Consider the following 15269-nt stretch of genomic DNA (forward strand, 5'->3'; position numbering starts at 1 on the left):
TAAACATTTTTAAAGCAAAATTTATTGGCACATGTGCTGAGTTCTTAAAATGTTGTGTACTGTAGCTGCAATCTTAAAGCTATAGGTACTGAAACTTAATTATTCCCACACAAATTACTTGATGGAATCCCAGCTGAAGTGCTGAAACACTGTGGTTCTATACTCAACAAAGCTTTACTAGACCTATTTTACTTTCTACTGGGAAAATCAGATTTTACCCCAGGGTTTCAAAGATGCCAATATCGTTACAATCTACCAGTTCAAAGGGTACAGACACGACTGTGAAAGTTATCATGGCATTTCGCTCCTCTCTATCGCTGGTAAGACCCTTGGTGAGCTGTTGCTGAAAAGGCTTCAGATTATTGCAGCTGATGTACTTCCTGAATCCCAGTATCGTTTTCATTCATCATGCAGCACTGCCAATATATTTACCTTATGCCAGTTACAGGAGAAAGCTGCTGAACAACAAATGCCCCTCTAGTTGCCTTTGTTGATTGTAGTAAGGCGTTCGCCTCTGTCAATGTTTTGCTCTTTGGTGCCTTCTTGCAAAGTTTGGCTACCCAGACAAACTAATCAACCTTATCTGCTGCATCCATGACAACATGCAGACCCATGTACCAGTTGGTACCGACTCATCTGATCCCTTTCCTGTAACTCATGGGGTTAAACAGGACAGTGTGCTTGTCCTCTACATTATTTTCTTTGCTCTTGTCTAGAGTGCTAGAAGTCATCGCACGTACTACTACTGCAGGTGTTGCTCTAACAACATGTTTTGATGGTAGACTTCTAAACTTCCACTGATTCAAGGCCGAAAGCAAATCCCAGCAAAGTTAAGTAAAGTACCTATTGTATGCCGGCGACTCAACATTTGTTGCCCTTTGTGAGAGTGATCTGCAACATTTTGTGGAATTTCTTTGCCCATGCTTTATCTATTTGCCTCTGTATTAATGTGAAGAAAACAAGTCCTGTACCAACCGTCTTCTGACCACTTCCATCACTGCCAGAAATAAAATTGAACAGCTGCCAATTCAACAATATCAAGTCCTTCAGCTACCTAGATAGCACAGTTACTGATGACATCAACATTGAAAAAGAACTTTCAGTATGCTTAGTCAGCTGCCTCTGCTTTTGGTTGTCTACCGAAAGACTATGGACAAGATGGGGGTTGCAGAGGGGTATAAAGTGTCCACAAAATACCAAGTTTACAGAGCTGTTGGGCTGCTTTGTCTTGTATAGTAATTAGAGACCTGTGCCCTTTATCATCTTATTAAAAAACTTAGCTGTTTGCAACGATGGGAATCACGTGGTCTGACAGTCACCAACAGTGAAGTACTACAGCTGGCAGCCATGCTAAACATGGAAGCTGTACTAGCACGGAGGCAAATGACCTGGGCTGGCCATGTTATACGTATGGGTAACAATTGACTGCCTAAGGGGTTCTGTATAGTGAATTTGAAAATGGAAAGTCCAACCTCCTACTGCTTAACTCCGCTACAAAGTTTGCGTCAAGCAGCTTGTACAGTCTGGACTGCTGGTCTGGACTTAATGACGTGGGAGGATATGGACCATGACAGGCAAGCTTGGCATTCCATTACAAAGGAAGTAAAATGTGCATATTGTCAAGCCACCTTGAGCAACAGTAGGAGGAAACATAGACAACAACTTGCCCTCGCACATCTCCTAAACCAGGGATGGGCAAGTTGATGTCTGTCTATGACCTGAAGACTGGATTGCGCCCATCAGGGCTTTGGATCCAGCCTGCGGCGCCGTCAGCACCATGTCCCTGTGGCTTCCGGGCGGGAGGCAAAGGGCTCCATGCGTTGCCCTTGCCTCCAGGCACTGCCTCCCCCCTCCCTCCACAGCTCCCATTGGCTGGGGACTGGGAAATCACAGTCAATGGGAGCTTCAGGGGAGGTACCTGGAAGCGCAGCAAGGGCAGCGCACGTGGAGCCCTCTGTCCCTCTTCTCCCAGGGGCCGCAGCGCTTCCTAGAGTGGCACGGGGCCGGGGTCAGGACAGGCATGCAGGGAGCCTGCCCTGGCTCCAGTGTGCACTGCGGCCATCCCGGAGCCACTTGAGGTAAGTGGTGCTGGGCTAGAGTCCAGATCCCTCCTGTATCCTGCCCTCCAACTCCCTGCCCTGAGCCCCCTGCTGCAGTCTGCACCCCTGCCCTGAGCCCCCTCCTGTACTCCTCACCCCTCCTGCATCCCAACCCCGTTCCCTGCGCCCCCTCATACACCCTGCAACACTTCTTTGCCCTGAGCCCCTTCCTGTACACTCTCCCCTCCCGCACACCAACCCCCGCTCCAGCCCTGCATACGATTTCTCCACCCAGATATGGCCTTCGGCCCAAAAAGTTTGCCAACTCCTGTACTAAACCCTACATGTGGAAAATGATTTCCAGTCATAGTCCTACTTGAATATGAATAACAGTCATTACATTAGTCTCTGTGGTGCATTGATGCTACTTTCTTGGGGGCATCACTGAGGGTACGTCTACACTACAGGATTATTCCGATTTTACATAAACCAGTTTTATAAAACAGATTGTGTAAAATCGAGTGCACACGGCCACACTACGCACATTAATTTGGCGGTGTGCGTCCATGGTCCGAGGCTAGCGTCGATTTCCGGAGCGTTGCACTGTGGGTAGCTATTCCATAGCTATCCCATAGTTCCCGTAGTCTCCCCTGCCCCTTAAAATTCTGGGTTAAGAGCCCAGTGGCTGATGGGGCAAAAATCATTGTCGCGGGTGGTTCTGGGTAAATGTCACTCATTCCTTCCTCTGGGAAAGCAACAGCAGACAATCATTTTGCACCCTTTTCCCTGGATTACCCTGGCAGACGCTATAGCCTGGCAACCGTGCAGCCCGTTCAGCTTTTTGTTTTTACAGTCATCGTATGTGTACTGGATGCCGCGGACAGAGGCAATACTCCAGTGTTACACAGCAGCATTCATTTGCTTTTGCATGATAGCAGAGACAGTTATCAGTCGTTGTGTACCATCTGCTGCCAGCGTAAATTGGCAATGAGATGACAATTATCTGTCCATCTGTACTGTCTGCTGCTATCATGGGTGCCCCTGACTGAGATTGGCCGGGGGCGCAAAAGCAAAAGTGGGAATGACTCCCCGAGTCAATCTCTCCTTTATGGTTTATAAAAATAGTCAGTCCTGCCTAGAATATGGGCAAGTGTACTAGGGAACCAGTGTATCAGAGAACACAGCTGCTCCTTGGCAGATCCCGTGCCAGAAATGATGCTACATGCCATTCACACGGGTGGGGTTCCCTGGCAACAAACCTCACCGTTGCTTCCTCTCCCCCCAACTTCCTGGGCTAACCTTTTTGGCAGTTGTCATCCCCATTTGGTGTCATGGAAGTAATAACATGCAGGAATAAGAAAACACTGAGTTTTTAAGCGAGAGAAAATGCGGGGGAGGCAGCCTTCCGGTGCTATGACAGTCCCAGGCAGGACTTTACCAGGAAAGGGGGGGGGGGCTGATTGAAGCTCAGCCCCCAGTTGCTATGTTGAGGACGGTTACAGCCGTTCTGTACCATCTACTGGGAATGACAGGAATATCCTATTTTTACCCAGGCGCCGCCTCACCTCAGGCCAGCCAGGGGTATTCAGGAGTTATCAAGCATAGGAGCACTCACGGGTTGATAAGGATGGTTACCAGTTCCTACTGCACCATCTGCCACGGGAGAGGGGAGAGGAGCGAATACTGTGCTTCACTGCCAAGCATCGCATCTACCATCCAAGCATTCAGTAGAGCATAGGGTGAACATTGAAGAAGTCAAGAAATTGATTTCTTTCCCTTTTCGTTCACGTGGTGGGGAGGGGGGTATAATTGAGGAGCTATTTCACTGAACCCTGCCGGACAATGTGTTTGATACCTACAGGCATTGGGAGCTCAACCAAAATGCCAATACTTTTCGGAGACTGCTGTGGATCTGTGGATAGCTGGAGTCCTCAGTACCCCTCCATGAGCGTCCATTTGAGTCTCTGGCTTCCGTTACGCTTGTCAGCAGCACTGTGTAGCCTGGAGATATTTTTTTCAACGCTTTGCATTTCGTCTTCTTGTAACGGAGCTCTGATAGAACAGATTTGTTTCCGCATACAGCGATCAGATTCTCAGTATCCAGTACGGTCATGCTGGAGCCTTTTTTGGGATTTGGGACTGGCATTGCCACCCGTGCTGATCAGAGCTCCACGCTGGACAACAGGAAATGAAAATCTAATTTCGTGGGGCTTTTCCTGTTTACCTGGTCCAGTGCATCCGATTCAGATTGCGCCAGAGGCCGACAGTGGGCACTGTGGGATACCTCCCAGAGCCAATACCGTCGATTCCGGCCACAACTAACCTAATTCCAATATGGTAATACCGATTTAGAGCTACTCCTCTCGTTGGGGAGGAGTACAGAAACTGATTTAAAGAGCCTTTTATATCGATATAAAGAGCGTTGTGTGGACGGGTACAGCGTTAAATCGGTTTAACGCTGCTAAAATCGGTTTAAGTGCGTAGTGTGGACCAGGCCTGAGAGGGTTGTGGTGAGAAAACTGAATCACCTATTCGGTTGAATGTCCCTGCAGTTTACTTTTGCATGTCAATCAGACAGGAATTAGCTCAACCTTCTTTTTGTGTGACTGTTGTCTTTAAGTAAAACTGCCATGCTCACTGTTATGGCATTATTGGTTGGTCAGTGGAGTGTTTGGATGAAAAACATCCAGAGGTGACGGCTCTTCTGAAACATTGAAAATTGTGCTCCCTTAGAATGAGAGGATCTAAAAATGTAGGTTCATTTCAGAATGCAATAGGTTTCTACCTATATTGTAGAAAACTTGGTTTTGCAGTACACACTTAAATTTTTATATCCTTGTTTCTAGTTCTTCAGGAGAGTTAAGGCTTCATTCTCATTAGAGGTTATCAACTACTAGGCTGACAATTGTATACAGTTTCTCCATTTGCATCTAGGTTTTATTTACCAGATTACTTAAATAAAGCAATGGTTGGTTTGAGAAGTTTAACTGGAAAAATAAATGGAATGTATTTGTGTCTGGTTGAAGTATAGACTGACAGAGAGTAAATGCGGAGAGGCTGATCTATGCTTGGTATACAATGTGTATACAAGGAGTAAACTTTACACGTGTGAATGTTGTCAAACAAATGGCTGATTAGTTAACGGTATGCAGTTGTCTTTTTCTGCTTCAGTTAGCAGTCTTTTAATAATAATGTGTGGTGTCAAATGTGTGCAGCTACTTACAGAAACACAATGCTTTTTCACTTTGAATCTTATGTTCCAGTGTTAATTTAATCAACATGCCAAAAGACTTGAGTATATAGTTGTGCACATTCTAAAAATAAGTCTGTGCTGCAGTCACTAACCTTATTTTGTCAAATGATACTTGAATGATTATATTAACTAAATATATGGGATATAGTATCATGTTGTTTTACCCTTCTAGGTTGAATTGATTAGTGACCTGGCTTGAAATCAAGACTTATCTTAACTTGTTCTCATTTCAGCTTTGAATAGATCACAATCCAAGAGAGATGGAGGTTATAAAAATAATTGGAGCTTTGATCATGGAGAAGAAAGTGAAGGAGATGCAGAGAAAGAGTAAGGATTTTTTTATCTAGGTTATTGAAAATAAAAGTGCTTAATTATAGAAACCTAAATATAATGTGTGTAGAAAATTAGATCCTTAACTTTCTCTTCAATAATTTAATACTAATTTAAGAAAAATCTATTTTGAAAGAACTTGTCATTCTTAATTATTCCTAGGGAAAAAATACATTCAAATAGAGTTAAGATATAAATCAGTAATTTAGATAAAATAATTGGCAGAGGTATTGTAATTATCCCCAAAATAAACAATACGAATTCAGGAAATTCAGAGTTGACAGTTAAATTTAAATAAAATCCAAACATGTTAAGGTAAAGACACACACAGTTAGGATACCCAAACAATCTTAGCTCTGCCCTACAGTGCCTTTCTGCAATAACGATATAATTATAATTAAAGTGTTTTAGTGTTTGTAGTTTCAAGTTAGATTAAACTGGCTTTAAAAAAAACAAGACTAGATTCTCCCCTCAACTCCATGTTAAACACAGGAGAGGTTGGCTTTGTTTCCTAACTGTACGCTTCCATACCTTACATGTTTGGTTTGTAATACTTTGTGAGAAAGATGGGATAATTATTTAAAAAAAAAAAGTTTTACTCTAAATTACTGATATGTTTTCTCAAACTTAAGGTAGCTTTCTGTCTGGGAAACTTCTTGTTTTCCAAAAATTATTACAAGGTTCATAAATGAACAGTAAATGAGAAATCAGAGAGTGATCTCATGATGTTTCTAATTATTTGATGATACATAGTATATCTGGTGAATAGCGTAGCTTTTTAAAAAGAAATAGGACTAGTGTTCCTTTCTTTGAATTTAAAAAAATGAAAGTTAATGTACAAGATGAAGAATAAAATCTACTTTAGAGAAACTCATGAAGAATCGCCCACTTTCAAACTGGGCACTCTTGCTCCCAAAAGGAGCGAAGCCAAGCTGCTGTTGGCAAGATGATAATCCTCTATGCTGCATGGGGAGAGGAACACTCTGAAGAGTAGGTGAATGGAGGCAGTGGTCATTTGTGGAAAGGCAGCCTTTCTCAGTCCCATTGAGACCAAAAGGAGATGACAATCATTTTGGAGGAGGGTAACTTTCATGGAACCTTTAGAAGGAGAATTTTGTCAGTCTTGCTGAAGAATAATAAGCTCTCATTTATGAATTAAACAGCAAAATGTGATCTTCAATAAATATGATAATTCATCCTTTTTTGCCCCAAATGTACCCACTATGCAAAACTTCAGTGAGTTTTAACTGTGTGGATAAACGTGTGTGTGTGTGTGTGTGTGTAAAGATCAATCAGTGGGGTCTAAAGTCGACAGTAGCTTGCTAAAATTTCTTAAAGGACTCCCTCTCTGAATTTCAGAGAATTTAGAAGCACATATGTTAGTTTTTAGTTAATTTTTAAAATGCTGTAATTTTGAAGATGCTATTCTATTTTTATGTCTAGCAAGCAAAGAGGTTGAATTCTAGTTTTAAGTGCCAAATTTAACTAGAGAAGGGAGATATTTTCAAATCTCATTGAAAACAGATGTAGAGTCTCTTGGATTGAGACACCCAAGAACACTGTTCCAGTAGTGTGAGAGAAGGCTTTATATCAATAGTGGGAAAATTCTGTGGAAGGGAAAAAACAGGCAGAAGAAGCTATGAGGGAAGCAAATACAAGAAAACAACGTCCTCCTTCCCCCATGGTATGCATGCTTAACACACGTAGTATGTTAAGTTTTTAGAAATACTATGTACATTGAATGGCAAGCATTGAGATCCCCTCGTTGAAAAGGAGGTTTGTCAGAAATTTAGAAAAGCTCTCATTAAAAGGTCGCTCATAGGTTTCACAAAAATAACACATTCTTAATTAATTTCCTTACTGTGCTATTTAACACTTAGGTTTTTTTTAAATTGCCAGTTTTAATAGTGTAATTTATTTAATTTTGATGTGAAGTATTGTTTGGAGGGGAGTGTGGTGGGTTTTTTTTTTTTTAATGCTGGCTGTTTCGTTTAGCGTTTTACTCCTCTTGGAAAATGAATATGGAACACCAGGAGATGATTTTGTTTCTTCCAATAATTTCCTACTAGCCTTTGGCTGCCTTCAAAAGATGACTTCTCAGCATAGAATGAGACTTGTATTTAGTGGTAGTCCCAGTAAAATCTCTGAAGAGTCATTGGGTAGCACATGTTTTCATAGTGAATCTGTTCTCTAATTTAAACCAGTATTTCTGAATGATTGTACATTCCCGTAAAATAGGTCCAATACCAGTGTAAGTATTGTCTTATATTTTAATATACTACAGGACTCAACTTTTATTTGGATCAGTGATATCTAACATGTTTGGAGATTTTTGTTTATGAATTTTTCACAGGTTTGATACCACTAATTCATAACAACCTAGTTTTCTTCTCTTTTGTGTAACATAGAAGCTATTGAGTATTGTAACTTTATTTTTCCTATTCCTCTTCCTTTTTTCGCACATAGTCTATTTTTATAAAGGTGTAGCCGGATACAAGGTCCATTGTGTTTAAAAATTCTTTGATAGAAACCATCTTTCTATTTCTGCTTTTTGCGTTTTATGTGCATCTTACATATGTAGCTTCTGATAGAATCCTAAGCTACATAAAATACAATTCTTCAAAAGTAGTTGAATGCTTATAAGCTTGTTTTTAATTTCTGTATTTCTTTTTTGTGAAGAAAAAGAAATAAAAATACTAAGAGTTTTTGACACACCTACTTCCTATAATTCCATATCTTAACCTCCCTGATCTTGAGCTCAGAATAAAATCTCAATTTTAGGGCTGTCAATCACAAAACAAATTAAAAAATAGTTGCGATTAATTGCTGTTTTAGTCACACTGTAAACAATAGAATACCAATTAAAATTTATTATAAATATTTTTGTATGTTTTTCTACATTTTCAAATATATTGATTTCAATTACAACACAGAATGTTAAGTGTAAAGTGCTCACTTTTTTTTTATTACAAATATTTGCACTGTAAAAAAGATAAAATAAATGGTATTTTTCAGTTCACATCATACAACTCTATTCAGTCATACTTCTTGTTCAGCCAATCTCCAAGACAAACAAGTTTGTTTACATTTACGGGAGATAATGCCTGCTTCTTCTAAAAGTGAGAACAGGCGTTCACATGGCACTGTTGTAACTGGCATTGCAAGGTATTTACATGCCAGATATGCCAAACATTGATATGCCCTTTCATGCTTCAACTTGTAGGCTTTAAAGCAGGGGTAGGCAACCTATGGCACATAGGTGGCACCTGAGCTGATTTTCAGCGGCACTTGCAGTGCCTCAGTCCTGGCCACCCGTCCGGTGGGCTCTGCATTTTAATTTAATGTGAAATAAAGCTACTTAAACATTTTAAAAATCTTATTTACTTTACATACAATAGTTTAGTTATATATTATAGACTTTTATAGAAAGAGACCTTCTAAAAAATGTTGAAATGTATTACAGGCACATGAAACCTTAAATTAGAGTGAATAAATGAAGACTCGGCACACCACTTCTGAAAGGTTGCCGCCGACCCCTGCTTTAAAGTTTAACACTGTTTCATTTTTGAGTGCAGTCACGTAAAAAATAAAAACTATTATATTTGTAAGTTGCACTTTCATGGTAGAGATTGCGCTATAGTACTTGTATAATAAATTTAAATTGGCTTTCTATTGTTTAACAGTCTGATTAAAACTGCAATTAATTGTGACTATTTTTTTGGTAGTCTGATACCCTATTAAACTTCTCTCTGTGGAAATCATATGAGATACGGAAAGGGAAGCTAAGTTTACTGTATGTTATCCCAGAATTTTAAAGTTGTACTGATTCAGGGATGACTATATAGACTTAAGAGTCTGCCTTTTTTCTAAACTACTTCTAGTTGTCCATGTTAGGTCTGTGTTCGTCTGTCCATTCCACTTCTTTTTTTTAATCCCTACCTCTCTTATTTTTGTCTAAATGATATTGCGGCTTTTATTTAATGATGTTTATCCCCTTTAACACCTTCTTAGTATGTTATGCTTGTCTAATATATTTTTATTTGTTACAAATGTTGACAAAGTTTTGGACAGAAATCTCTGGAAAAAATATTCAGTTTGACAGTAACTGTCCTTCCTATCTCTCTAGATTTTTTTTAGTTTTCTAAATAATTTTAAATATAACTTTATTTTTTTTTCCCCTCAAAGTGATCATTGTATGTCTGACCGGTTTAGTCCTCGGGGAAACGTACACAACACTTTCAAAAGATGAGCTTGGAAGCTTAGATTCATAACTGTGCTCAACACTACAAATCATGGTCTTTATAAAGACGCTGCATTTATGGCTTGTTACAATTATCTGTAACCCACCAACTCTCCTCCCTTCTAATGTTGTTTGGCAGCCGCCTGCGTTGTCCTCTGCTTTCAGGAAAAGCATCCGGTTGTAGCTAGCTGGTGGGGGCTTGGAACCAGAGTGAACCGGCAGCCCCCCATCACCTCTCCACTGCCCTAAGTTCCCTGTGCTGCAGCTGTCTAGCCCACTATCAAGGCAGTTCAGCTGTCCCTCCCCCAACTGTCATGTGCTGCTTCTGCCCTCTGCCTTGGAGCTGCTCCCAGAGACTCCTGCTTGCTGTGCAGGGGGGAAATGGTGAGTGGGGGGGCGCTAGTGTCAGGGTGTCTCTTCCCTTCCCCCTCCCCTCTTTCCTGCACCCCGCGTACCCCTTCTCCATATAGAGCAGGGAGGGGACACGGATGGAGAGAGATACAGAGAGCTTGAGGCAACAGCTGCTGTCTCAGCTTCCTGATCCACTTAAAAACACAAAGCACTTAAGAGTGAGTCAGCTTACTTAAAGGGTCGGTGTGCATCTCTCTCTCTTCCCTCTCCCCCCACCCCAAGGTCTCTGTCTGCTATGCTGTCTCCCCTCCCTCTTATTTGTGCTGCCTTGTCTGAGAGGCTGCATAAACAATGTGTTAACCCTTGAGGGCTCAGCTGAGTGCTAGTTCATCATTTAGCAGTAAGGCAGTCCCTGGGAAATATCCCTCCCTCTTCCACCCTCTAACTTCACCACCTCAACCAAGCGTCAGAATCATAGCTGTGAACAGTATTAAATTGTTTGTTTGTTTAAAACGTATATTGTGTGTATATCTGTATGATATATAGTTTTTTGTCTGGTGAAAAAAATTTCCCTGGAACCTAACGCCCTCTATTTACGTTAATTCTTATGGGGAAATTGGATTCACTTAAGATCGTTTCTCTTAAAGTTGCATTTTTCAGGAACCTAACTGCAACGTTAAGCGAGGAATTACTGTACATTGGCCAAACCAGACAGTCTTGACGCAAAAAGAAATGGACACAAATCAGACGTCAAGAATTAAAACATTCAAAAACCAATCGGAGAACACTTCAGCCTCCGTGGACACACAATTACAGATCTAAAAGTTGTAATTGTTTAACAAAAAACTTCAAAAACAGACTCCAACAAGAAACTGCAGAATTAATTTGCGAACTGGACACTATTAAATTAGTCATGAATAAAGACTGGGAGTGGATGGGTCATTCACAAACTAAAAACTGTTTCTCCATACTAATCTTTCCCCTACTGTTACTCACACCTTCTTGTCAACTCTTTGAAACGGGCCATCCTGATTATTACTACAAAAGGTTTTTTTCCTCCTGCTGATAATAGCCCATCTTAATTGATTAGTCTGCCCCATTTTTTCATGTTCTGTGTGTGTGTGTGTGTATGTGTATATATATGTGTATATATATATATATATATATATAAACTTCATACTGTATTTTCCACTGTATACATGAGATGAAGTGGGTTTCAGCCCATGAAAGCTTATGCCCAAATAAATTTGTTAGTCTAAGGTGCCACAAGTACTTCTTTTTTTGGTCAAATAGTACGTTTTTGGTATTGTTCAGAAACAAATAAAATACATATATTTGCATTTTGTTCTCCAGTACTTTTTTTTCTTGTTGCATGCGCATATATATATATAATATAGGTGTGATTTCATTGCTCTGGAAAATAAGCATCTTTGCCTTGTGTCCTTGGTAAAGAGAAAAGGTATTAGAACTGTATCCACTTACGGTATATCAGTTGTGGAGTGGGGACATGCATGTGATATTTCTATCCGTTGAATAAACTGCAGGTCTTTGCCCAGGGCATTGGCTTGGTTTTTAATGCCACCATACCCTGTTGAATGCCTTTTCCTCCACACTAATAAGAGAAGTTGAGAGGGTTCTTCTTGAACAGGGCCCAGTATAACATTCTTAACCTAATAGCCACTATATATAAATCCTACTTAGTTTCTTTTGCAGCTTGGCAATATTTTGATCAGGCATACCTTGACCATATTGTTTGTCTAAGTTTAACAAAGAAATGTAATGAGCATGCACTAAGGTCCTTTCCAGATTTAGAAATAAAGTTACTGCAAACTGTTGAAAAGAAGCTGATCTTGATTCCCCTTTTAATACCACATTAAGCACATATGTGAGAGGCCTACTAGTCTGTCTTTACATGTTTATAATTTATTGGTATATTTATAATTTATTAGCCCAAGATTCTGCTGATTTTCATATTTTTTATGGTGAAGACTGGTTCCTTTCTGCTCAAATATCTCAATTTTTTTTATAATGAGATAAATATGAGAGGGTTGGCTTTTTTCATATAATTTGCAACTTTTTCTAATATCTGTTTGTTAGTCTCTAAAGATCTTTTATAAGAGGTTTAAAAATTCCCTCTGTTAATTTTGAGATGGATAATTTATTTGCTTCGCTGCATTCCAGACTGGATGGATAATGTAGTCAGATGGCCTTCCTTTTAGTTTTCTAATCCTAGATTATTCCTTTTATTCACTTCCTCACAATATAATTATTTCATATACCTGCTGGTTCTTTGTGTATTATCTGTTAGTAAAATGTTTAGCTTGCCCCGTAAATTGGTTGAAAATCTTGTTCAAAGCAGTCACTTTATGACAAGATTCTGGTTTTTAATCTCCAGAATTTTGTGATGAACTAGTAATGTCACACTTTTTTCAACCAAAGATCAGTTACTTCATAGAGCCATCATTGTCACTTGAATTCTAGAGAAGGAATCTTTGTGCTGTTTAGCAACATATTTGAAATCTCTTGTGAAATGATTCTTCTCTGGATCTTTTAATAGGCAATAATAACCTCTTAGTTTTCTGCAGAATGATTTTCAGCACGGTTAAATTTCAGTTTGGTTGAAGTGTGATCTGGACACACATTACATATGACTACTTGCAGCTTTTTGGAGGGTAAACTTAATGCTAGTCATTAACACTTTTTCTTTAGTGTAAAGTTTTTGGAGGATGGTAAAATTGAGCGCTCTTTTATTTGGATTATGGCTTTTCAACTTTTTCTCTAAAACTCATTGTTTATAAACAAATTATGAGGATAATGGAATTTGTATTTCTCGTCAGTCTCTAGAATTCAGTACACATTTAAGATCTCCTCCTTGCAAGAAATCTAATATTCTAAACCTATTTTCTTTAAAAAAAAAAAAAAAAAAAAAAAAAAAAATGTTTGGTAATGGATACGATTGAGTTTATTTTAAATTTCTTCCCTTTTTAAGTAGCTAATGAATACGAGACCTACCAAGAGTATATCCTAGTTTGGTTTAATTAGTAGAAATCTAATTCGTTTTGAGAAGAGAATACCTACTCTGTTTCAAAAATGTTGGTCGAGTCATAAAAGCCCCACAACAACTATATTCCTCTGATGTTCTGTCTCTCTCTTTTTAAAAAAAAAAAAAAAAAACAACCCCCCCCCCCCCCCCAAACATACGTTTCCTGTATGCAGAAAAGTGTGATACAGGGTTTTTTTCTATTCTTATTGACCATCTTTGAATCACATTACATAGGCATCTAGTATTTATGGAGCATGTAAACCTCTGGATACTAATTTTTTTTTAACATTACATTTTAGTTTATCTAAGGCATATGTACTTTGTATTCTTTTGAACAAACTTAAAACAAATGTGTTCTTTAAGATCATCCAATCACAATACATTTTTCTGGTCCCTGTCATTACTTTTATTACTAAAAAGTTATGAGCATCAGAAGATCTATTCCTTATCCTTTTGAGACTTTTTGCTGATTCAGGGCTTTGTTCACCGTAGTCTTCTCACCCCCCCCCCCCCCCCCCCCCCCGTACTCTTCTGTTGTGGTTATAATACAGTAGTATCTAGGGGCTTCATTGTGAGAGACACTGTGCAGTCAGTAAGACAATTCCTATCCTGAAGAGCTGAAGTCTAAAAAGAAAAGATCAGCCAAGAGTAGGAAGGGCAACGAGAGGCCAAATTACTTGACCAGGGTTACACAGCAGGCCAGTGAGAGAGCTAGATATAATATCTGTCTCCTGAATCTCAATCCAGTTGCGTGTTCACTGGACTATCTTGCATCTATTTCTTCATAGGTTTTGGTCTTCGAACAACCAAGGTCCTGTATGTGGCTACTCTTTGACATTTTTCACAAACTGTACCACCTCTGTTCTTATTGCAGATCTAGAGAAGTGCAACAGAACTCTCTTTGAGGGAGTGAATTCCCATCCTTGAAAAGCAAATAAAAATGCAGTATGTGAAGGTTTACGAATCTACAAAGATTCCGTCAAAAATATTGAACTCTTTTCTTCCCTTGTTGTGACTGTGTAATTGAAAAGTAGTTTTTCTTACCATGGCAAAAGGGGGCGGGGGGGGGAAGTTCTCTAGAAAAGTTCTGATTCCATAGTTGAAGCTAGAATACATTAACATTGATTGATTATTGGCCAGCTTGCTTTCAATATGGAGAAAATTTTGCACAATTCATATCATACCAAACTTAATTATATGCACATTCTTGCTTCTAGAAATTTATTTGCATAGTTATTGGAGTCCTCTCCTTAGGATTGGATCCTTTTGTTCTTCTTCCTACCTAGGAAGAGTTGTAACTTGAAGGGAAACCTTCAGTGGCATATTTTGAAATTCTGCTGTGATCTGCCCTAAGGTCTTTTAATCTAATTACAGAGATGCAGAAGAAAGGTTTTAGAAGATCAGTATCCTATGAACTTCATACCTGTCTTTCCCCAACCCCCATTTCTCTACATTCATACAACTTTTTTTCATTGTTGTATCATTGGCATATAAGGTACATGTTTCTGTACTCTTTTCATCTGGAGAATCCAGACTTAAGAGTTCTCCAGAGCCATATTCTGACTTGTGCCATTGAACTGCTATTAAATTGAATATCTCTTAAAGGTAGGCGGGTCAGTTTTGGTGGAAGTTTACATCATAAAAATGTAAAGGTATTTAAACTTGTATCCTGAAATGAAACTTGTGTAGAGAGTTTGACAGTAATTTAATCATACTCTTCTGCCCATGGACAAATTAACATTCTTCTTACGGGATAAATTTTAGGACTTAATTGTGTCTTGGTCTCTGTTTTGTGTGAACTATAACTTCACACATGCTGGGAAATCCAAAAGTTAGCGTAACTTTCTCATTGTGTAAACATCTTGTATACTAAAGCTTTTTGCGTATCATAACCATTTATGTAACCCCATGGGCATTAGGTTGGCCCCTTTTTAAATATTCAAGTTTTGTTAACAGTACAATATTTTAAATTGCTGGTAACTTGATTTTATTCTCACTTCCTGTTTATAGTTT

General features: G+C 39.2%; 1 protein-coding gene across 1 annotated transcript in view; it reads left to right on the forward strand.

The window, feature by feature from the left end:
* Positions 1 to 15269, forward strand: part of SENP6 (SUMO specific peptidase 6) — a 219638-nt gene that overhangs the window by 24848 nt on the left and 179521 nt on the right. The window contains 1 exon segment of the mRNA XM_075064555.1: positions 5526 to 5619. Coding sequence (XP_074920656.1) covers positions 5526 to 5619 — 94 coding nt within the window.

Source organism: Chelonoidis abingdonii, chromosome 3 (genome assembly GCF_003597395.2).
Source record: "Chelonoidis abingdonii isolate Lonesome George chromosome 3, CheloAbing_2.0, whole genome shotgun sequence".
NCBI lineage: Eukaryota > Metazoa > Chordata > Testudines > Testudinidae > Chelonoidis > Chelonoidis abingdonii.